Source organism: Physcomitrium patens, chromosome 3 (genome assembly GCF_059467195.1).
Source record: "Physcomitrium patens ecotype Gransden chromosome 3, ASM5946719v1, whole genome shotgun sequence".
Classification (NCBI taxonomy): domain Eukaryota; kingdom Viridiplantae; phylum Streptophyta; class Bryopsida; order Funariales; family Funariaceae; genus Physcomitrium; species Physcomitrium patens.
In genome coordinates, this window is record NC_143412.1 from 14930437 (window position 1) to 14954248 (window position 23812).

General features: G+C 37.8%; 4 protein-coding genes across 5 annotated transcripts; 2 read left to right on the forward strand and 2 right to left on the reverse strand.

Moving 5' to 3' along the window:
• The first annotated feature begins 2540 nt into the window (after positions 1 to 2540).
• On the forward strand, positions 2541 to 4398 carry LOC112280389 (large ribosomal subunit protein eL13y). Its single transcript, XM_024515838.3, has 5 exons — positions 2541 to 2584; positions 2782 to 2900; positions 3287 to 3420; positions 3603 to 3761; positions 4070 to 4398. Exons 2-5 carry the CDS (start codon positions 2792 to 2794, stop codon positions 4289 to 4291), a joined length of 624 nt encoding a protein of 207 aa, XP_024371606.2. The 5' UTR covers positions 2541 to 2584; positions 2782 to 2791; the 3' UTR covers positions 4292 to 4398.
• A 569-nt stretch (positions 4399 to 4967) lies between these two features.
• LOC112280387 (protein DETOXIFICATION 46, chloroplastic) lies at positions 4968 to 13426 on the reverse strand. 2 transcript variants are annotated; one of them, XM_024515836.3, is made up of 16 exons: positions 12084 to 13426; positions 11471 to 11690; positions 9617 to 10711; positions 9327 to 9421; positions 9056 to 9164; positions 8755 to 8810; positions 8403 to 8458; positions 8004 to 8142; positions 7540 to 7677; positions 7232 to 7300; positions 6975 to 7085; positions 6599 to 6727; positions 6227 to 6304; positions 5910 to 5981; positions 5629 to 5691; positions 4968 to 5329 (listed from the first exon to the last, which is right to left on the reverse strand). In XM_024515836.3, exons 3-16 carry the CDS (start codon positions 10665 to 10667, stop codon positions 5234 to 5236), a joined length of 2262 nt encoding a protein of 753 aa, XP_024371604.1. In that variant the 5' UTR covers positions 10668 to 10711; positions 11471 to 11690; positions 12084 to 13426; the 3' UTR covers positions 4968 to 5233. The 2 variants fall into 2 exon arrangements, with proteins under 2 accessions (XP_024371604.1, XP_024371602.1); XM_024515834.3 differs by lacking the exon at positions 12084 to 13426 and adding an exon at positions 10903 to 11055 and having other exon boundaries at positions 11471 to 11996.
• Positions 13427 to 13628: 202 nt separating this feature from the next.
• On the forward strand, positions 13629 to 14770 carry LOC112280390 (large ribosomal subunit protein uL23). The gene is made up of 2 exons (XM_024515839.3): positions 13629 to 14057; positions 14430 to 14770. The coding sequence occupies exons 1-2, from the start codon at positions 13684 to 13686 to the stop codon at positions 14512 to 14514; spliced, it is 459 nt and encodes a 152-aa protein (XP_024371607.1). The 5' UTR covers positions 13629 to 13683; the 3' UTR covers positions 14515 to 14770.
• A 2318-nt stretch (positions 14771 to 17088) lies between these two features.
• Positions 17089 to 18704, reverse strand: LOC112279744 (peroxidase N1). The gene is made up of 3 exons (XM_024514417.3): positions 18285 to 18704; positions 17717 to 18062; positions 17089 to 17616 (listed from the first exon to the last, which is right to left on the reverse strand). The coding sequence occupies exons 1-3, from the start codon at positions 18504 to 18506 to the stop codon at positions 17231 to 17233; spliced, it is 954 nt and encodes a 317-aa protein (XP_024370185.1). The 5' UTR covers positions 18507 to 18704; the 3' UTR covers positions 17089 to 17230.
• Between the last annotated feature and the right edge of the window lie 5108 nt (positions 18705 to 23812).

Genomic DNA, 23812 nt, shown 5'->3' on the forward strand with positions numbered 1-23812 from the left:
TAAATAAAAATTTCTGCTAATCTTAAGATTTCAAATTCAAGTAATCTTTTAAATTTTTGTGTGGCATGCCAAATTGATAAAATCTTAAAGCATAGAATTCTTTTTTTTGGTATATTTTTATTTTTATTTACGTATCTTAAAATAATATGTCAATAAATTTTAAAATAACATATTTACTTGAGAAAAAATTCATGGTATTTTTCCTAATTTTGAATGTTGTTAAACTCATGTTGAATGTATATAGAGAGAGGATAAGAAATACATCATACTGTACAAAATATTATCACCAAAATGATTTTTTTATGCACAATCTTCGCGTTCAGTACAAAAAAACAAGTTTTATATCATGGTGCGACATTGAGTACTGCTATTGTCATGCTTGACATCAAATTCATTCCATTCAAGAACTTAATTTTACCTTAGTAAATAGTACAGCTTTACTTAAATATTGATTACTTTTCTTTCCATCCCTTTTAGAAGAATGTGTGTGGAAGTTTATGCATTACGCTCCGACACAAGTCAAATTTTTTACATATGTTTTTTTTATTGTAACCTCACAACTAGATCAAATCAGAACTACTCGAAATAATTATAACAACGGGATAAAATAGTTTATTTTATTTTTTCCTTGTAAGAAAATTACAAAAAGAAGACTAATTATTATTCATACTGCATAATATATTATTATAGTTTAAAATTTAAATTATCTAGATTAAAACACACTGTTAATAAGTAATATTCCAACCATAGGGTATACAAAATAATCACCCTAAACCATAGGGTATACAAAAAAAATAATAATGATTTGTAAGGATACTCTTACTGTATAGATGATTTTATTTCAAACTGTAGTTAAAATCTAAACAGATGACTACAAAGTTGGTTAGATATTGTATAAATTAATATGCGTTGTACGTTAAAAAAATTGCAAGTGCATGTAAAAGTCCAAACAACATCATAACATGCTCAATTTTTCCTGTGTCACATTTGAAATTCGTCTTTTGTTAGTAACTTTTTATTATTTAAACAAAGTAAAAAAACACCTCTTGAGTTTACTTTTGTGAAGTTCTTTGTTTCCCCAATGTTGCTCCAACAGCCTTATATTCGATAACATTAGATACTAATATTATTTTAGAGTGAATTCTTTTGCAGTCTTGTTTAGTCTCCTATAATCAACACACAGTTTTGTTTTTTCATTTATTTGTTTGTTATTATTTATCAATTAATTTAAGATTTAGTAATTTATTTCAACTGGTAACTTTATATTTTAAATTAAAATGTTGATTATATATATATATATATATATATATATATATATATATTTCAATTTTTAATACAAGTTGTAGGTTACTCTAAATGGAGTTTGTATTTTCTTGTGCTTTGTTTGCACGATCATACAATCAATAATTTAAAAATATACTTATATCTTATTTTTAAAATAAAGTCTTAAAATTGATGTATTTAGTAGGTATATCTTTGTTGGTTTTATTAGTCTAAGTACCTATTTGTGTAGCACAAATATTCATATATATATATATTGGCAGTTTGTTTTAAAAGTGCAGATTAATATTAATATTTTTGTGTTTTCCAACACAAAATTCGCTGCTAAACTTTTACAACTGTTTTTAAGTTTGCATGATTGCTAAAAGTCATCAAAATAAATCCCATTAACACAATATATTAACAACAGTATACCTTTTTTTATTGCGAATTTTGTAAAAACAAAACCACACAGACACACAGTAATATAACATAAATAATTGTGAGACAAATATATAAAGAAATTAATCTAATTAATTTTTTTTGTATCAATTACAACTTTACAAAGTATGTTTCAAAAAAATTATACAAATCGTTTGTAATCAAATTGTTCATTTTAAAACACAGTTGTGTTTTTATTTTCAAATTATTTAAATTTTATAATTTTATTCGTTTCTTGTTTTATGTCTCTTGAAACAAACTATAATTCAAAACTACAATACACATTGTAGTTTGTCTTACAAGAATAAAATATAGTTCATTCATAGTTTTGTAAATCATGGTAATATTATATCAAATAAAATTAGAATTTAGTTTTTAGTGAAAATAAAATTCACTTTGAATTGTATTTTTTTTACTTTTTTAATCATAGCAACTCATTCAAAGCTGGTGAAAACAAAAGAAAAAAGAAAAAAAATGCTTCAAATTGCAAAATAGTAAATCTATTTATATTTGTTTACTTCCAAGTCTTTCCTCATTCTAGCCAACTTTTTGTTTTTCAATTAAATTGCAAATGCTTGGAAAATATTCAGAACTCTCAACTAGGTGAAATTTCTACATTTCTCAATATGTGATTGGAAGTTCTTCGTTCAAGAAACAAGTTGTAAGGAAACCCTAAAACTGATTCTCATGCACTAGTAAATGGAGCCCTCACACTATCAAGCAGAGTACAAAGTACCAAGAGATATGAACCGCGCGATCAGACGAAACCGGAGCCGTTCATTTTAGGGTTTGGAGCTGCAAGACCTGGGCCTGTTCGCAGGCTTATGCCCTTTCAACCTCCCTTGCTCCATTCGGTGTGTCTTGTCTCTGGAGCGTCTCGAAGGTGTGCCTCGCCGCTCATCTTAACATTGTACAGCTTCATAGGCTTCCAGTTGGGAAGGAGTTTGTGGTTGCTTGTGCAATTCCTTGTGGGAGATGGTCTGTCCAAAGTTCTTCCCCCTAAACGGGAGGCGATCTAGTTCTCCTGAGGGGTGTGCATGGTTGTTGATGTATACTAAGTTTTTGGTCATCACCACTCAGGGACGAAACCATGGTGAAGCATAACAATGTCATCCCTAACGGACATTTCAAGAAGGACTGGCAAAACTATGTGAGGACGTGGTTCAACCAGCCCGCTCGCAAGAAAAGAAGAAGAACAGGTACGGCCTTACACTCCTTTGAAGCTTGCTGTAATGGAACTAGTGCGTGAGTTTCATTTGTTTTTTTATTTTTGACCTAGGGTGTCTGCGTGTTTAAGGCGATCCCCGTTGAGTACCTAAGCCCTACTTTGTACGTAGATTCAGATGTTCGGGAAGAGTCGTTGGAAAATGGTACACGTGGGTTAGGTTGATCATTGAAGTGCATGATGACACGCTTATAGAATATTGACTGAGTTACAAGGTCCCCAGTGCGCCTACAATTGTTGTAATGTGTTGGTGAACACTAATCACAATTTGCAGTTGTGAGGCCCATCTTGCCGGATTCAGTTAAAAGAAAGTAAAGGTCACGAAAATAATGTACCGGATTCGGTGGTATGTATACGCAGCGCGCCAGAAGAAATCTGTCGCTGTTTTCCCTCGACCTACCGCTGGACCCCTCCGCCCCGTCGTCCACTCTCAGACATTGAAGTACAATGCTAAGATCCGTGCTGGACGCGGCTTCACTCTAGAGGAGTTGAAGGTACTTAACACGTTTACATGGGATTTTTCATCTTGCTTGTATCGAGTCCCGCTACGCGTTAAATGATGAACTAGAATGGAACCGCATTTGAGGAGGTGATCGGTTCCCAGTTGAGTCGTTCATTGAGGTAGATGTGTGATATACTCTTGGTGAGCATTATTACTTTTTCATTTCGGCTGTAGGCTGCAGGAGTTCCCAAGAAGCTTGCACCTACCATCGGTATTGCTGTCGACCATAGACGCAAGAACCGATGCTTGGAGAGTCTTCAAGAAAACGTTAACCGGCTGAACACCTACAGAGCGAAGCTGGTGGTTTTCCCTAGACTATCAAAGAAGACGAAGGTATGTCTCTTTACGATATTACAGACAGTCTCGTCCTCTTGTCGGACATTCTCTTATCATCACTAAATTTGAACCTACTTGATGCGTTAAACTGTTACGTACAAGTTGAAGACAATCTATTTAATTAATTAATTAATTTTCTGGGTACAAGAGCCGGGCGATCCCATTGCCTGCTAATATGACCTGTTGGTTAGTCTCAATTTTCAGTTTTCATACTGCAGTTCTTTTGAACATGTTGAGCCTTGTCCGTGTATTCCTGTCGCCTACCTGTGTGTGATATTTCTCTTTTTTTGTTCATTTGTGCTCAGGCTGGAGATGCATCTGCGGAGGAATTGTCTAGCGTCACCCAAGCCACTGGTGAATTTTTGCCAATTGTGAAACCAAGGCCATCAGCCGAGATTGTGTCCATCACTGATGAGATGAAGTCCCAGAGGGGATACTACAAGCTCCGTCAGGAGAGGATGAATGAGAGGTTGGTTGGTGTTCGGAAGAAAAAGGCTGAGCAGGCCGAGAAGGATGAGAAGAAGTAAATTCTGAGCATTAAGGATAGAACTTTACGCTCTCTGCACTGCAATTCCTGCGGTTGAGTGAATATCATGGGTATATCCTCTTCAATTTATGAATCATGTACTCGAAATCACGTTTGTCGTGTCTCATTTGTGTCACTTTGTAACCTGTACTAACACATAGCAAGGTAGCCTTGGGTGTCTGGTTGCTCATCAAAGGGTGATGTCAACCACACCTGCATTACTTCAGTTCCATGATTTTCTTCAATGTCGAGTGAGAATGTATTCCATTTGTTTGCAGTGAAGAAATTACTATCGCCTAGAGGGGTTTGTAGTTTTCCTTTCTCAATTGACCGCTATCTAATTTCGGTATGTAAGGATATGTCTCGAAGGGCTTCTGTACTCATGAACTCCGGCCGTAATTTCGACAGAAAGTGTGCATATAATGGACCTGTTGCCTGGTTAACTGATGTTGGCATTTGTGTCATCGAACGTGAAAGAACCTGCATATAGCTTGACACTTTTCTTCCATATAGCACTAAAAAGCTAAAAACCTTTAACCTCGATTCCTTGTTTTATAAGTTAGCTTGCTCCAGAACTAATTTATGACAACCCAACATATATGTTTTGAGGAAATACACATCTCAACGTAGACAACTTAATACGTGTGCAAAGCGCTAACGAAATTCTGACACAAATCTAGTGAATATACAACTCATGTATCGTAGATAAATAAACAATGGGCTCTACAAATCATACTGTTATGAACAAGGGTGTAGCAGATAACATAGCTACACGTACATTCAACATTGACTACGGAAAAGGTTTGTGCAATTGTGCACGAGGTAAAACGTCATAGTATACATAGATAACATAAAAGTACTGTGATACGTCGAAGGTCTTAACTCAATAACAATCTAAACAGTTGAGCTCCTGACCTGTGTCTTTGATCCGCTGGTAGCCATATCAGGTTGTCTTAGGTTTCAAAGCTGTGTCAGAACCAGTTTCCGCCAAAACACTACTAGGAGAATATAGGCGTGCAAAAGTCATGAAAAAACGGGCCTGCAGAATATAACAATAACCTCAACGTCAGCTAACGTAGATATTGCCCTACCAGGGATATGGCCGATGTGGCTAAGTTGGTCATTGGAATTGTAGTGTTGTGAATTCCTTATTCCAAGAATTAATCTTTAGAACGTGTCGGTACACTACAGCATCCTTTGTTCGCACTCGATAATGAACACTTAGACTGAAAACGATGCAAGAGTAACACATTACAACAAAATTCTGGGTCATGCAATGAGATCTCCGATTGGGCTACATAATTTAAGCTGGAAAACAAATTGAGGAAGTTCACTTACCCATTGAAACGCAGCAAGCGTCCACCAAGTACCAGCCAGCCCCCAGCCAAGCACCTTGCAAGCCTGCACAAATTTTCGGGGATTACAAGGAATGTCACAGTTAATAGTTCCTCGCCACAAGATTCTGCTCGGCCTACTTGGAAAATTCCATAAGAATTGTTGTCAATGTCTCTTAAAGTCTTAATTAATCAATAGCTGTTGAGAGCTGCAATTTCCATAATGTCTAAAATGCGGAATCAGATGCATGAAAGAATCGGAAAGGTAATCACAGCTGTTTATACCAAGAGTAGAGCCGTTCCACCAATGAAGCATGTTGTCATACTGAAGCTTAGATAACCAAAGTCCCTTCCAGCCTGCAAAAAAATCACTTATAATATTGTTACACCCGAAAGGTTCATCTCAAAGACAGTGTTTCCTCAGATTACTCCGCTGCGTAAACCTTCATTCATATGCTAGATGTATCGAGCAAAATATTGTATCGACAAGAAACTAACGTCTGATCATTCCAGCATAGTACTGGTCAGATGAAACCAAATTAACACAACATCTGGAACCAAAAGCATACTGAAGTGATTGGTATAAAAACTTCATTACTCACCAAGAGAGTCCCCTCCAAAGAAAGCGAAGGCGGACATGAAATCATGCCGACCAGGAATGGAAGCGTCACATCTCGCATCTACACATGTACACATACTGACTTATGTTGAGCTGCTAATTTCCTTACCACTTTTACAGTAAGTCGAGTCATGATGACTTTACAAAGGCTAATTCTGCAGAACTATATCCACATGTTTGCCTAAAGACATGCGTAACCTGAGCTTTTGGCCAGAGAGCAAGCTAAGGCTAAGGTTTGGACACACGACCTTTAAGAAGCAAAACAGTCATGAATTGAAATGGATGAGAAAGCTAAGCTACTGAAAATAGTATAATAAAAATAATTGATTTGGATGACCAATAAGATGGTGAAAACCTGAGAAATAATGGCAGTGTCAGTGGTAAAGATGCGAGGGCAAACCCAGGGTATAGCAATTGCGAGGCCACCCACAGCTGTTCCCACCACCACTCCTATGATAAGGAGTTGCTTGAGCAGCCTCCGTGCCTAGGAGATGAGAGAGAGCAATTAGATTTTATAGCAAAAGCAGCAAGTTGATGGGGTGAAAGAACCCACAGAAAGATGAGACTGCTCACAAAACATGTAATAATTCTAAAATCCTCAGCTTCAACCTCCCTGTGATTGAACTATGTGGAATAGAATATGTCCTTAATCGTACAGTCACATTGACTGTCCTCCATTAGAGAAACTGAAAAGGGATCTTGTAGAACGCTGACATGAATTCGGAGCTTACCTGCTCCAAATTTTTGTGAGAGCCATACAAAAGAGGAGGCATGAAAGATTGCGCCGTTTGAGCTAAAGGCTCACCCCAGACACAGCACAGGCCATATATTCCAACCATCACCTGTTTGACATGATCCTTTTTCAGTCTTCAATCGACACAGTACCACCCAAAAACATCAAACTTATATTGGTGAAGAGATTGTATCATGGAGATGATACAGCTTGGAACATAACATATTCAAGACACAAGAGCATAGGAAGATGAACCTGATGTGCTGCTACAGTAATAGCTCCTAGAGATGTCGCCAAATATGTCATCAAAGTGTAAAATGAGACCTGTGATAAGATATAACATCAAGTTGTAACGACACTAGCTATTGGAGTTCAATGGAAAGTAGAATAGCCTGTTTCTGGAACAAATTGTGATTCTTGACAGCAGATAGTTTAGGCAAAGGTTACAAATTTACAAAACACAAGGATCGATTGCGAGAAGACAACTAAGGGTAGATCTATTTGAACACTTAAAATACTGTTTAAGACTATCCTGAGTTTTTTTTTTTTTCAGAAGTGCGTACCTTGGATATCATAGTCAATAGAAGCGGACCACTTATTCTTGTAATATATACAAGGTCCTTAAAAGATGGTACTTGTATATTAAGGGCACTATAGCCTTTATCACTTAGTGATAATGCCATTAATATTCCAGCCACATACTGCAAAAGAGGAATTTGCTTTTTAAGATATAAAATTGCCACAAATATGGAATTGAAAAACTACAACAATCCAAAACGAAGAATCCAATAAGTGCGGCACTGTAATATCTCTTAAAAAAGAAAAGTTCCAAGTGCTGACGAGGGGCACACATTGCACCATACTTATAGCATAAAAATTTGTTCGTTCCTTCGTCACACTAAACAATTTATTCTCTTCCTTGGAATTCAAATCAGGCATTTACATCAAACCATTACAAGGATTCGGAGCACAACCTGAAGGATTACGAAAGCCTGACATCTGCACATGAATTTTTTTGATAAGTTACCTGTGCGACGATAGTTGCCCATGCTGCCCCTGCAATGCCATAACCGAGAAACGAACATAGAACGACGTCCCCAACCAAATTGAACAGGCTTCCAATAACTAACACCTTCAAGGGATTTTTGGAATCCATCATTGCTAAACTGTGATGACATAACAGAATTTTATGTTTGGTTAGCAAATTTCGTGCTCGATTTAGACCTGCATAAACCAATACCTAAAAAGTCACAAAAGAACTTTGCCAGGGCCAATCCAGGAACATGTTAATCCTGTTTCGCAACCCGTGTTAACACATGGATTACATAGTCTTCGGCGGTGAGCTACATTCACAGAATAAATATGAACATAGCGATGTTACAGTTCGAACACCAGAAGTAGTAGCTTGTCTGTTCAAAGTGTTCACCTGGCACTTTGTGACACCAGACTAACAAGAACTGCTGGCCATGCCAAAGCTCGGATCTGTTACGCAGATACCAAAACCTCTCAGTTCAAATAGTCTCTAAATCTAATAGTTGTTAACATCTCTACTGTTCTAACCGGGATTACGACAAACAAAATGCAATTAAAGATGTGGAAGATATAAAAGAACAAGTTGATTCATTGTAATGGCAGAACGAATGAAGAGCGATTGCAATGGTTAAAGCAACGACAGCTAACTCGACTAATGTCTGAGATTCGTAATCAAGATGTTTTTGTCTCTACTTAGCTTTATGAAGCAATTGTATCTGGGTAGTTCAGTCCGTTAATATATGTACCTGTACATATATTCTTGCCGCTGGTATAAGATCATAATTCTGAGGTCCAACAAACGCTGAGGATACCCATAAAAATATGGCCATCAGACATGACCGCGTCCACAAGAGTCAGTATTGCAACGTAGGTTAAGTTGGAATAGAGATGTTAGTGGTGGCATATTCCTCTTGTAGACCGTGTAAACATACTCAGCATTTAATCAGATAACACTAAATATTCATACTTCATTTTTAACAAATGCTTAAATTCGACTAATATTCCAATTCTCATGAGCTAGACCGCAACTTTCGAAGAATTATATACCTTGAAGGAGCTCGTTGACCCAGACTTCTGTCACAACCAGCAAACCAAATCCACAGGCCACGGCTAGAAATAACATTCGAGAAAGATGGTGTGCTGCCTCTTCCTTATTCTGCAATACAACTATTACTTCAGGAACAACCTCTACATCCTCATACATAGTAACACCAGTGAGTAAAATATAAAAATTATAAGCAAATCTAAAACATCTATCTGTGCTTAAGGAGCTTAACAGCAGAAAAAACACATCGAGGGACACTTCGAAAGCACTAACCTTGTGCGCAAGTGAGGTAGCGACAAGATTTGAAGTTGCAACGGAGAGAAACATAAACACATAACACACTTGATCACATAAAACGGTTCCCGGACCTGCAAATCAACCAAGGAACATTTGACTTAGTCATTTTGTGCCTTGATATGTGAAGACAACTGTGAGATGTACTACATTCTTCAAGAAAGTTTATCTAACATTCTCCGTGCGTGTGTAGCATCACTTGAGCTGGAGTAGAATCGAGTTTCAATCGTGAAAACAGTGCATAACATGAAACTAAACGAGTTACTTACCAAGAGCAGCAAGCTCTAGAGAACTGCTCTGCCCAATCACAGCCGTGTCAATGATCCCCATAATTGGCCCTGAGAGCCAGATTCCCAAAGCAGGACCTGCAAACACAAAGATATCTTTCAACTGTTCTATCAAGGACTTTTCCTCAGCTCCTTGAAGCCTTTCAACCTCCGTCTCCTTCTCAATCATATGCGATACAGCATCCTCCTCAGTGACTTTCAATGCATCTGCTACCTCCTGAACCATTAGAGCTGTTGCAACAGCACCAGGCTCCAGCAAGTGCTCTTCCTCTACCGCTTCCTCTGCCACAGTATCTTCCAAAATAGCCGCCTCGAGGGGTGCGTCAAAGTGCTCTGGCTCCTCAGTTTGGACCATGAATCCAACCTCTTCAGATTGGACTTCTTCTTGAGCAAGCTCCTCCGTAGTTTCCACTTCTACAGGCCATATTGTGACTGCAGCAGCTCCCATGGGGGAGAGGGGCTCTAAGAGGGGGAAGGAGACAAAGGGTTCGTCATCAGTTTCGACCAACGCCTCAGCAACTTTGGTAGCTGCTTCCATTACATCATCATGCTCAAAGGAACGCAAGAGAGTATTCTCAGGACTTTCTAGTACAGTATCCTCTGACAAAATTTCCTCCAATGCTGCTTGAACGTGATCGTCCACCTCATTGATTACCACTTCAGAATCACCTTCCGAACGAACATTGTCGCCAGAAACCGCTCTTGAGGACTGATTCTCGGCTTCTTTCAAGGAATTCACAACTTCAATTTCAGCTTGAGTGGAAGTCTCTGTGATACTCGATTCTGAACATTCCACTTGACCCTTCCGCCATCGGCCGTGCTTAAAACCTGACTGTCGATTCTTTCCAAGGCTTGATTCCTTTCTGGAAATTAATGAAGGAAGTCTAGTAGAAGGATCTAGAGAATAACTCCGGAGACAGTAGCCCAGCTGCAATGATCTGCAGATTCCCTTGGCCAATAAACTGCTATGCAGCGAACTGGCTAAAACTTGACTTCCTCCATGAGCAAATCCTAATGCTCGAAGGTGCTCCATTGCTGCTCCTAACAGTGAAAATTTAAATTCTTCACAAATGGACCCTAGCATGACCAATAAGAAATGTAAACTACATCAATGTCCCGAAGGAAAAAACAATAAGCATAAAAATTTAAATCAATAGGAAGAAGAAAAAGAAGAAAAAGAAACAATGGTTAATTTGAGCTACAATTGTGCAAGTGGCACCTCTGATTATTTTATATGCTGCTGCAATTCCAAATAAAGAAAATAAAACCTTCAGCTGAATGCAACAAGCCTCTAGATAGTAAGACTTTCAAATGTGTCATAAGATTGTCGCAATCGCAACTGAAGTGACTTTTAGGCTTCTGAGGCGCTTCGATGAACATAATCTACTCCTCAGTCCAATATTCGAGGAATGGAGTCTATGCTGTGTCACAAAGAAATAAAGTTTCGCAGAATCTTTCAGACTTGACCACTTTATTTGCAATGAGTCTTCAAACAACTGTGAGGAGCACGCAGTGTGTATAACAAACCAAAAACCGTAATTTTCCATTCTCCTCTAGGGTTTGTAGAGGCTCAACAATAATACAAACAGATTGCTAATAGATGGGAACACGCATCAGAATTGTGTGTATTAACTATCACAATATCCAGAAGACCTAATTGGATCTACCGAATGCACACGAACGCTGCTGAACCGGATCCCTAGTTAATTCGCTTGCCTTAATGTGCGACCTTGCAAGTGGAATTAATACCGTGAATAAGAGTTCATTACAAAATACAACAATTTCGGAACTGAAAATAGAGCATTAATCAAATTGGATTGGGGTGAGAATAGCAACCTGCACTCCCTTTGAGCGGATTGTGTGCAAATAACCCGGAGGAAAGCGCCAAATTTATGAACAGAGAGGATAGCTAATGTCTCCCACCAGCCCCAAGCTCACGAATGCACGTGTGCAATCAATGCTCGTGGTGGGCTTCGGAGACAAAGAAAAGTCTCTACTGCGAGAAAACTCTCCCTTGCCACAATGATGCTCGCCGTCGTAACTCAATTCCATGCTTCTGTTTGAAAAAAAGGCAGCATCAGTGTACTAGTTGAAAGTTGCCCTGTTTGACTTAATCTAATGGCGTAATTCATACATTTCCGTGTTCAAAATCCAGATTCAGACACAATAATCACCGAGGTGCGATATCAGGCATGTTCAAGATTTCTTTAGAGCAATCGTCGTTTTCCGTTTCGCCACATGATAAGCATTGGGCGAAGCAATTGCCAGTGAGAAGAAAGTCCACTTGGCTGATGACTTAAGAAAGTGGATAAAGTGGAAAATAGTCCAATGACAAGATAAAGATATTTTTGAAGATAACAAAATCGATGGCCATGGCAGACAGACGGCCATGGCCAAGATGATATGGTACAAAATTCGAGGCCATAATCTTTCCGACAAGTCCACCCACCAAGCTGGTATGCGTTACGAATTCCTCCACAGGTTTAAGAAGTAATTTCTAAGTGGATCTGAAGCCAATTGGCATCCCTTCGCAACGTAGCGCCAAACATCTTCACAGATCACTCTCGCTCAATGGCCGACGTTGTTGCCACTTCCTCGGTGACGGTCCCCGCTGCCTTCACTGCAGCTTCATGCAGGATTGGCAATTCTGAGTTTACTTCCATGAAGATTATCTCTGGTTCCAGGAGCGCCACCGTCTTAACATCCCAAGAACAGAATTTAAGCTCCATCAGAATGGCACCCGCGTGCAGTATTGTCGGCGTGGATTTCCATCAGCATGACCAAGTTCAAGACGTTCTCGTCCTCGCCCCCATTCTCCGACGACGCTATCGTCAAACAGGTGCAGTACCTAGATCCAGCGAAAGTCGATCTCCTACCTCGAGTTCGACGTAGTGAGCTTTTCCCCCGTTGAACTCACCCTCTGTTCTCACCATCAATCAGGGTAACAAGAAAAATTACTGTATTGAATAAATACACCACGCGGCTGGTCAGATTTCCCGAGGCATCGTTGAGGTGGAGTTTCCGAGTTTGCAATGCCGTCATCGAGTACGTATCACCTCTCCAGGATCTGTAAACTGAAAGGCACGATATTACGCATTGCTACAAGAATGACGGTCATCACAGCTCTCTGTTTCGAGACCAGCGATGTTGTGTGTGTCGAAATAAGAACTCTATCCCAGGTCACTCTTGCATTATACGGAAATTGCCCGCGTTCGGCTCTACCCAGGCGTGGAGGAAGATCATGGAATGCAGCAAGTCCTTCTTAGCCGCTACATTGTTGCACAGTTGACAATGTGAAGCGAGCACAGATCCGTAGATTTCTTGGTATCCAGACCTAACCAGATTCCGCGACGTCTAGGCTTCTAAAATCCAGACGTTTACACAGCAGCATAGACTCAACTCACTTTATAAACGAAATCCCGTGCAAGTAAATCAGCGGTTTCCACAATTGCGACGGAAGTATCTAGCTTCTTCACAACACTCATGCCCTCCATCACCAGTTCATCAGTTCGTCGGTCCATGCCCCAGGAATCGACACATCGTGAACGCACACACAACAATTGTGTTTCGCCATCGTCGCAGAATTACATGATCACTGTCCATACCAAAATTTTACGATATTATAAAATAACCACAGTTATCTACATTAGCTACCACTTCATACAACAAAATCTCACTTTCACAAGCAACACCAGAAAGTGTTAGTAGATTTTTAACAACACAGCTACTATTTCACTCTACATTTTATTTTCATTCAGATGTTTTCTTTCAGTGTTCGTGCCTGCGGATTGAATCCTTTTTTTGGTATCCATGATAAACTCACCCCAGTGTGCAAATAGAACCGGCACTCAGGCAAGGTTTTAGGGTTAGGGAGGAGGAGGAATCGGATGCATGAAGATACATGGATGAATGAAGAGTGGGATGAGAAACGGAGGAGGAGGAATTGTGAGGGTGTAAAGCCCTAACCCTGCTAGTGCTCTGCCTCTTTAGCTTCGAGACCCCGCCTCGTTGAGCTCCTCCTCGCATCGTCGACCTCTTCGTAGCTCGCAATGGCTCCCTCATCCAAGGTTGCGAACCCGCCGGCGGCCAAGGCAACGAAGGCTGCCAAAGCTCTCAAAACCACCACCAAGCCGGTCAAGAAATTGTGGAGGAAGGTGCGCACTTCGGTGACATTCCATCGCCCCAAGACCCTCAAGCGCGCTAGGGCCCCCAAGTACCCTCGCCTCAGCGCTCCCAACCGCAACAAGCTTGACCACTATGAGGTACTCAAGTACCCGCTCACCACCGAGTCCGCCATGAAGAAGATTGAGGACAACAACACCTTGGTGTTCATCGTGGACGTGCGTGCGGACAAGAAGAAGATCAAGCAGGCTGTGAAGAAAATGTACGACATCCAGACCAAGAAGGTCAACACATTGATCAGGTGATTGTCCTCCTCTCTGTTGGGATTTCCTTCGAAGTGCCTTAGGGTTTTCGAACTGTTGTCTCCTTGTAATTACGTCGGGTGCCTGTTTCAGTCCCGGAGTCTCCTACTTTCCATATGTTCTCCAAATGATAATTGTTGGTCAGCTAAGTTTGCGACTTTTTTTTTCGCGGCGTTTCTTGCCGTGGCGATGAGTTTACGCGATACCTTTGCAATTATGTTTCTAACTTTTTGAGAATTTTTAGGTCATTCGAGAGATACGGTCCTTAATCGAAATCACGGCAATGATTGAGTTAATCAGAGTCCAATTTACTTGTTCCGGAGGTGAAACTCCATCCCTGATTTCCTATGTGTCTCAACATGTTTTTCTAGGCCTGATGGAGCTAAGAAGGCGTATGTGAGATTGACAGCTGATTACGATGCGCTTGATGTGGCCAACAAGATTGGTATCATCTAAATTTTCTGTTCAATTTGGTAAACATCTGAATTGAAAGACGTGGCTTTGGTTTACCTGCCCAGTGCAGTTTCGTCCTTCTGCGCCAAATTTGCATTTTTTACCTGCCCACAGATGTCTCTGGAGCTTGCTTTATTCGTAGAGTTTGCGAAAACTAAGTTTACGTTATTCAGGAACTGGGTTGAACTTATTATGTTTTATCTTAAAAGCCTGTTTGAATGCTTTAAGCTCTAAAGAAAGTTTGTGGAATCTTCAAGAATGGATTGTCCCTTAATTCTTGTATGATGGACTGGATGAGAGCTCCTGGGTTAACTGTCACTAGGAGCAATTCTAAAAATCTGGTATGTTGATTACATATATCCTTGTTCAAGTGTGATTAAAAATGTTTATCTACCGAGAATTACTGGTTAGGTATGTGTCGTCTCGAATGGAATCAGTTGCGTAAAGCTGCATGTTGTATCCCTAAATGAGGCATGTTCATTCTTTACTAAGTACGTTTATGATTGAACACACGTGTTCGTATTTTTTGCTGGAGAGATAACAATGTAATGATGATATTGACTAGTGTGTATTGAAAGGAATTCCAGTCGATGCGTTTCTTGCTCCAGAACTTGTCACTTACGATGAAATGTGTTTCCCTGTCACGTACTCTATTCTTTAGCGAAGAATTTAAAAAAACTAATTGGTTCGTATTCAGATTTACGCCAGCTCACATCACTAACACGGAATCATTTCCCTGTCGAAACTATCCCAAAATGTAAGTTGTAACAGATCAGGTTAGCAGTGCTAGTGATCACTGTGCTACACTTCACATGACTCTTGGATGCTCTCTCTCATTTCTTCACCCAATGAAGCTTCAATTAAATCGTATGACCTCTTCCTCAGATGCCTGCACATGCATTACTCAATATGACTAATGTAAGGTAGGTACTTAAGAAATCATTCCTTATGAAAACGTGCTTAATTCACTTTTGAGCATAGTTTGAAAGCTGGTCACTTACATGAAATGAAACATATAGAAATTACTTAATTCACAAGCATTGATGCATAATTAGTGGTAGAATGTGGTACAAATATCCAACAAATTATAATCTCAAGCACATATGAAAACTTTTTGGAACCAATCCAAATCTATTATGAAATCTTCTAATATTACTTTTTATAAAAGTTAAAGTTTTGCTACATATTTCTATGTTTGTACATTTTAGTACATATATGTGTGTAATTATTGCTTGTGATGTTCATTGTTTTTTTAATAATGTTATTCATATTGCAAGTTTTAATTGTTGCACTTGTTCGCCATTTCTGTTATATTTTGTTGTTTAAATTTATTGTTCAGTTTATATTTGACATTGAATTTAGATTTGTCTATCATATAGTAACATTTATTGTTGATGTTTTGGCAATACTTAAATTTGCTTCAATTTGTATTAATGTATAAAAGTGAATTTTTGTTGACGTTATTTATTGTTTATCTTTATGTTCTTTAGGTTAAGTTAAACTTGTTAAAAGTACTTGAATGAATGTTGTTTAATATGTAAAACTTAATAGATCTTTGTTCGACAATTATGGACATTAGAATCAATTTTAAACATACTTAAAATAAATAAAGTGAAAATTATATATGTTCACATATTTTCTATTCTAATTCTAATTAATTATATACATAGTACAGATATATTATTACTGTTAAGATCTAAATATAAATTTTCTTTCGTATTTCTTTTTGAATTCTTTATTTTTATTTTTATTTCTTTTTGTCTTGTATAAAAATTGATAAATTTTAAAAAACTTTAAAGATTTTTTTTGTGAAAATAAAAATTAGCCTTTTATTTAAATTTGTTAGTTGTTTAAAACTATTGTTCTGAATATCTTTTAAAGTTCTTTATGTATATTTCTTTTGATTTTAAATTTAAATTATATATAAAATATGAATACCATTAAATTTAATTAGTTTAATTAATTTAATCAAATTCAAATATATCATGAGAAACTTATAATAACAAAATACAAGACATATATTGATATTTTATACTAAAATTTTGGTAATAATTAAAATAAGTCTATATTCTTAGATTCTAAAACAAAAGCTATCAAATTTTGGAACATGAATGCATTTATTTTAAAATTCATTGTTATTCTTAGATAAATATATGAAATTACAATCTACATTTTCTTTAGTATATTTACTTTTCAGTACAAAATTCATGTATTGGACGATAGTTATTCATCGAATTGTTTCATTCTAGAATCAGACAAGAACGAGACATATTTGCACTACATTATAATATCTAGGGTGTGCATATTAATATTACTTACATACAAAGCAGGATACACGAAAGGGGCGTGTCCTGTCGACATTCTATCAATTGTGCACTAATACACAACCCATGGACATATAGTTTATATAAACTTGAGCTGCAAATGATCAAAATCTGTGTAGTTACAGCACATGTTTTGAAGACCAGACCTTTAGTAAGAGAAAGAGATTGTGTATGACCTTAATGAAATTCCAAAGCTTCTGATGCCACCTTTAGTGGGCAAATTATCGGATCCAGGAAATCCAAACTACAGAAAGAATGAGAAAGTATGTAGCATTAAAGATGGGTCACAAGATCAACGAAGAAAATGGAAGTGTACCAGGACACCTTACACACTAACTGGCACGAAGAATAGAATCGATTTGTAGGAAAGAATGTTTCGGTGTATGATCAGTTTTCTAGTTCAGGAACTGACATCTCCTCCGGATTTCACCATCAGGAGCGATGGTGGGCTCGATGTTGGTCATGGCAATCATCGCCTTTCCGAACCTGTGGATGAAGTTGCCGTGCTTCAAGTTCTTCACCACAAAGCGACGGGTACTGTCGTCGTTGAACAGATCTTGGTCCGAAGTCATCAGACCCTGGCCACTCGCAATGTTCTGATAATACTGAGTGTCGAACTTGTGTGGGGTTAGACGATCGATGACAAGAGGAGTTGGGCTGGTGATCTTCGGACACACCCGTTGCAGCTGCTTCAAGAGTGACTTGGGCATGGTTGGATCGATGGGTGTAAAGATCCTGTCTCGGAGGTGGACGCAGTGTGTGACCCCGAGCGTGTGGGAACCTGCATTTTTCCGGATTCAGAAATGTGTTCGAAGCGGATCTCAGTATAGATCGATATGTTTGGGAGAATTGAACGCTGGAGAATGAGTTCTAGTAGGTACCAGATAAGTCGACCATCTGTTGCGGAGTGAGCCCCTTCTGTGCGAATGTGGCAACGAGCTCGGGAACCTTGGCCGTGGAGGGAGGCAAGTTTTGCGCGACCTCGACAGCGTTAGAGATCAACCCGTCCCTCCGTCCACCGTATACTTTCCAGCTTGATCCCCCGGTGATTCTCACCGTGTCGCGAGAAGCGTAAGCCAGAATATCTGCACAAGAGACGGTGTTGGGGCAAGCCTTCTCCACTGCAGCCTTGATAGCGTCGATGGCTTCAAATCCATGCAAATTAGCGTTGGTTAAGGAGGTTCTTTCAGTGTCCTTTCCAGCCAAGAGCACGGATGCATCGCAACCCTGCAATTAAAAGATAATCCCAGGGATCATGACATTGCCATTCATGACAATATTCCAGTAGAAATCTACGTGTGGATACGATTGCAGATGAGTGATATTTCCAACCATCGAACGTGAATGCCACCGGAAAGCAAGTAGCACCCTTGTATTCAAAATGGGAGAGTTGAACCCCTGCTTGGAGAGCATGGTGACTATAGTGGCTGAGAATATGTGATTACTTACTCGAACGAAACAATCGTGGAAAATCAAACGCAGGATTCCTGGAGCGATTGTTGGGTCCTTCTTGAATTGTTTCAGGACCTCCTTGTGAATGATCTTCTCCACGTTCGGGCATGACTGCTTGTAATACCTATATACCAACTGTCCTTCGGCTGAGCTAACGCTCACGGCTAACACCACCACTATCAACAAAGCCAACAATGAAGCTCTGTGAGGGTGATCCATTTTTACAGGAGTGCTGACAAACCAGCGACTGACGAAAGATATAAAAAATAAAAAATAAATAAAACTGAAACAAATCCCCTCGGTTTAGGTCAGGTGAAAGCAAGACACAAGTGCCAAGGGATCCTCCACTCTACTGATCGAGCCCCGCGAGTCCAAGCGACCCGGACACTCTCAAACAGCAGGTGGTTGGATGGGAGGGACGAGAACGACCGTGACAATAGCTACTGACTTGACGACTACGGTACTCTTCATACTATTTGACAGCCGTTGCTTCCTGTGACTCTGGAGGCCACGAAGCCGAACCCCCTGGACACGCTTCGACGAAGTACTTTTCCCCTTCTTGCCAAACTCTATTTTCACCGAACTTGCATGTCGGAGTTACTGCGAGGTTGTGATCGACCCTTATTCGATATCTCTGTCAAGCGATACTCTTAAGACCTATCCAGAGAAATCCTCCTGACATGGTTTTGATTGATGCAGTTCATGTGGCTTCTTTATCGATGCATGTGGAAGCCCTTACAAGATCTAGTTCGCTTGCTAGCATTTCAATATATTTGAGAAGACCGCAGACTTACGGTAGCTGGATGAGCTACGCTGATAGTTGTTTGTTGAATACAACATCCTTCAAAACAAATTATCGTGATAATTGCTTTGAGTATGGTTATAAAGGCTGGTACCTGAAGTGCAATGTGCAAGTTTATGATATGCAGATGCTTCAGACTATTTTGAAAATAACAATAGTATGTCCGTGAAATATAAATACATGAACGGTATGAGTTTGCACTAAGCAATCAAATTATTTTAGGTGGATAGTTTCATTCCAGCATCCATCTTCAAAGTTATTTCAAATAGATTTTCACAGGCGTACAAGTCCCCACAAGTTTCCAGCGATCTTTTCTCTTAATAAAAGTTTGGAGAGCAACACGTGGAGGGACTTTTGCTCTACTGGAACCATGTCACATGCTGGCTAAAAATAACTAAATAAAATACGTGTTTATTGCTGTCATAGACTTCATGCGCTCGAGCAAATGCGATACATGAATATACCACAAGGTTGGCAGAATTACTACTAATCCACCCATGTGAGAAAGGGTTCTCAGTCAGAGGCCCACCGAAGTTGTCGAAGGACAAATTTTTACCTACCAAAAGAAAAAAACTGAAATCACAGGTTGCTTCTGAAATGACATGAGGCTATATTTCACTGCGCTTCTTGTCCAGGTCGACACAGTGGCGTGCCGCAGTTGTAGATTTTTCATACTTCTCTCACCTGTGTAACAGTTCGACTCCATATCACCTAATGTGCCACCAACCAGGCATATTTATTCCAAACAGTGCAGCATCGGAACTTATTCAGATACAAGCTCGTCCCAGGTGAAAAGTTTTGGCCCCCAATGTCTCCCCACAAACACCCCCTGAACCCCCAAATGCGCTCTCACCATCACACTGCCGAGTTTCCCAGACAGTGATTGCCATGTCGCATATGGGGTGCACGATCCACCCTTTGTGGGGTCCGTCTAGAAATTCTTCAGATCTCCATCTGCACCTGCTAGCGATGGCCAACTCTGAGCAGAGGCTTGATCGCACTGTTGTGTGCACGGCATCAACTTCTGGTTCCGCTGAAGCAATCACCCTCACTTTCATCGCGCCGAGTTCGATACCAGTCATACTTCTCTCACCTGTGTAACAGTTCGACTCCATATCACCTAATGTGCCACCAACCAGGCATATTTATTCCAAACAGTGCAGCATCGGAACTTATTCAGATACAAGCTCGTCCCAGGTGAAAAGTTTTGGCCCCCAATGTCTCCCCACAAACACCCCCTGAACCCCCAAATGCGCTCTCACCATCACACTGCCGAGTTTCCCAGACAGTGATTGCCATGTCGCATATGGGGTGCACGATCCACCCTTTGTGGGGTCCGTCTAGAAATTCTTCAGATCTCCATCTGCACCTGCTAGCGATGGCCAACTCTGAGCAGAGGCTTGATCGCACTGTTGTGTGCACGGCATCAACTTCTGGTTCCGCTGAAGCAATCACCCTCACTTTCATCGCGCCGAGTTCGATACCAGAACTGTTGCAGCAACGCGGTAACGTTCTGTAAGGGATTCCAGTGCACATGGCCACCTACTCCCTTCCGCAGAGTGTGTCGCTGGAGGGATTCGAACCGTAACGAGCTAGTAAAAACAAATTTAGTTACTGGATTAAGTGTTGTCTATTATCGTAGTTGATGCAGTGTCTCACATAGGTCTGACTTGGCAATTCATAGTCATGATTGGGGGTCTGTGTGAGGTCAACGCTGCACTATTTAATTTTTAATGGTTTAACAAGTTCGGGTTTCACGGTAACGACCTGGGATTGTTGCACCCCCTGGATAGTTTTGCATGTGTGAGCATATGTAAATATACACATGCATATATTTAACATGGTTGTTGTTCATACTTGACTGGTTTAAATTTACATTGCGCTGGAGTGTCGCGCCTACCTTGGTGTCTGTGCATTGCCTCCTTCTGAATCTCAAGATTTGGAATAATATTTAAATGCAAACATTAGAAAATATTTTTTGAATACTGTTTATGTTCTAATTTAGGTAAATTTTTCAAATTTTCGTCGTGTTTCAAAGTAAGATCTTTGTTTTCTGTGAACTACTGACACAAACTCAATACAAAAACGTACACCCTTTAGTTAAATTTTTGTAGCTATTATTATTATTATTATTATTTTTAAGTTATTTTTTTTGGGAACTTTCACAGCTTTATTATTTTTTTAGGAGTTGTTAAGTGGACATCCCTCTTCTAATACATGGACACCTTCTAGTGTCACATCAACAATCTGTTATTTCTACATGTTTTTTTAACAAGCTGTACATTAATAAAGTTGAAAGATATATAAAATAATAATAATAATAAATCAATCTAATCATAAGAATATTAGCAACACATATGTTAACCAAAACAAACAAAACAAATAATAAAAGGGAGATGTCCATCTAGCAAAACTGTTATGTATACACCTTTGTTTATTTGTTTGCTTTTGTTTAGCTTTTTGATGAATATATTTATTTATTTATTTTCATGCCTTTTATCTTCATTGGAGTCTAGCTTGTTGAAAAACTTGTGGCATTAGTGTATTGTAGGTATTGCATAAGAAGACACATTCACTTAATAAAAAATAAATGCTCATCTAATAGTTTTTATTTCATTTATTTATTAAATTTTATAATTTGTTTTAAAAAATAAGTAATACAACTTTTGAATGTGCATTAGTTGTATAATTCTACTTTGTAGCAACAATTACAATATTCTTAAAGTATTTTTTACTTTATTCTATCAACAAATTATGTGAGAAAAATTATTTGTTTTATATCTCACAATATTCAGGTGTTTTGACTATTTCTATTGCCCTTGTAAATTCCTACTTAATTATTATATTTTATAATTGATAAAATAATCTAGATGTTATTTATATTTAATAATTTATTAAATTAATTTATTATTTATATTTATTTATTTAATATTAATTTTTTATAATATTATTATATATAAAATAATTACTATTTTTATATTGATTGTGTATTAGTTATAAATAAAAATAAAGATAGTATGATTTGATTTTATAATACTCCTATAAAATATAGAAATAGTATTCAATAAATATTTTATATCAAATAAGATTAACATTATTTGTGTCAACAATCATACAATGAAACTTTGTTTAGCAAATCATATTATTTTAAGAATATATATATATTAGGATTATAGCTTTACTAATTTGAGTTGCATAATAGATCAAAATAATAATAATTTTATGTAATGTTTATTTGTCTACTATTGCATATATATAGTTAAATATTTTTATTAAATTGAGATGTACTTATATGCTTATTTGTATATATGAAATGTGTTGATTGCATATAAAGTTGCTGTCACATCTCATCTAGGTTGAGAAAAGTAAATTATCATGTTATCATATATTGCATTACAAGTTTTATTTCTAATTAGAATTTTATTTAAAAAAGAGTGTCCCTTGCAACAATCTCAATTAAAATTTGTTGGATGTTATGATTTATTTATTATTTTACATGTTAAATTTAGAAGTGTATGCATGCATGCATGCAAGGTAGTTTCTTATTAGAAGTCAATATATAATTACAAACTATATAGCTAGTGTCACCAATTAATGCATATTGCTGTTATTTTTAATTATATTGTCATTGACAACAATAATTAATCTTGATACAAATAACATAGTCAAAATTCACAAAAATACATATATTTTAAATATCACATATGAATAATTAAAATAATAATAATAAAATACACACAAGTAATTCTTTTTAAACCAAAAATAGAATAAAAATAGAATAAAGATAGAATAAAATGAGTGAATATTTTTAAATTTTAAACTTTAGAAGCATTCAACTAATTTATTTAAGATAAATTCTTATCATGAGATGGTTACTTAAGCTTTTGAGGTTATAAACAAGCATAAGACAAAATTCTATAAAATGTCAAGAATTAGAAGTATGCACACCACTTCAGTAATAAACTTTGTTTATTTCACACTTTGAAAATACATGTCCTTTGGCCTAGTGCTATTCTATCTTGAGTTTGGTTGTGTCCACTACCATCATACTCTTTACACTTGTTCACAATTGCCTAATGCGGTGACTACTTGAACTTTAAATAGTTTACCTTCCTTGCTTGAAGTCAAGCTATGTCTCCATTTTTAGTAGTAGCATTATGAATGACTTTCTTAACTACTCCCTATCATTACTAACCTTATGCCATTGGATTCATTGTTTTGGTAGGTAACATAGATCCAAATGTATATTTTAATATTTTATTTTAATAATAAAAATTAATTTTAATATAAAAATAATATTACACACCAATAATTTGCTTTATCATATTATTCTTGAAGTAAAGGATGTTTTGGCTGGTTGAAGTTTAAAAGTACTCCTCTTTCTTCAAAGTGCCCAATTAATACATAGAACTAAAAGTTGAAAAGTTTTAAAATTTAGATATTAACTATATAATGATTACAACTATTCTTGCTAATTGCAGCTCATGTATTAATACGAAAGTAAAAGCGGATGTTATTGAACTTGGTTTAATGTTAATTAATTCCTTATATAATGACTAATTCTATTATTGCATATTGGTTTGAGATTCTCAGGCAAAATGTGTGCAATTTTTGCAATAGTAAACTACAACTGCTTCAAATTCTTTTACTGTCGCTGAAATTTGCTAGTTGCTTCAATTCTTAGGATGCAATGTCTGAGCAGAGTGTGATTCAAATTATGTGG

Excerpts from the sequence above, each read along its gene's own strand:
- LOC112279744 (XM_024514417.3), bottom strand. The coding sequence starts at position 18,506 with ATGGATCACCCTCACAGAGCTTCATTGTTGGCTTTGTTGATAGTGGTG. Across the intron at positions 18,063-18,284 it reads TCCACGATTGTTTCGTTCGA|GGTTGCGATGCATCCGTGCT; the intron begins GTAAGTAATCAC and ends TTTTAATTGCAG. Across the intron at positions 17,617-17,716 it reads ACAGATGGTCGACTTATCTG|GTTCCCACACGCTCGGGGTC; the intron begins GTACCTACTAGA and ends GGAAAAATGCAG.
- LOC112280387 (XM_024515834.3), bottom strand. The coding sequence starts at position 11,014 with ATGTTCATCGAAGCGCCTCAGAAGCCTAAAAGTCACTTCAGTTGCGAT. Across the intron at positions 10,712-10,902 it reads CTTGTTGCATTCAGCTGAAG|GGTCCATTTGTGAAGAATTT; the intron begins GTTTTATTTTCT and ends TGGTCATGCTAG. Across the intron at positions 8,811-9,055 it reads GGTCAACGAGCTCCTTCAAG|CGTTTGTTGGACCTCAGAAT; the intron begins GTATATAATTCT and ends GGGTATCCTCAG.
- LOC112280389 (XM_024515838.3), top strand. The coding sequence starts at position 2,792 with ATGGTGAAGCATAACAATGTCATCCCTAACGGACATTTCAAGAAGGAC. Across the intron at positions 3,421-3,602 it reads TCACTCTAGAGGAGTTGAAG|GCTGCAGGAGTTCCCAAGAA; the intron begins GTACTTAACACG and ends TTTCGGCTGTAG. Across the intron at positions 3,762-4,069 it reads GACTATCAAAGAAGACGAAG|GCTGGAGATGCATCTGCGGA; the intron begins GTATGTCTCTTT and ends ATTTGTGCTCAG.
- LOC112280390 (XM_024515839.3), top strand. The coding sequence starts at position 13,684 with ATGGCTCCCTCATCCAAGGTTGCGAACCCGCCGGCGGCCAAGGCAACG. Across the intron at positions 14,058-14,429 it reads AAGGTCAACACATTGATCAG|GCCTGATGGAGCTAAGAAGG; the intron begins GTGATTGTCCTC and ends ATGTTTTTCTAG.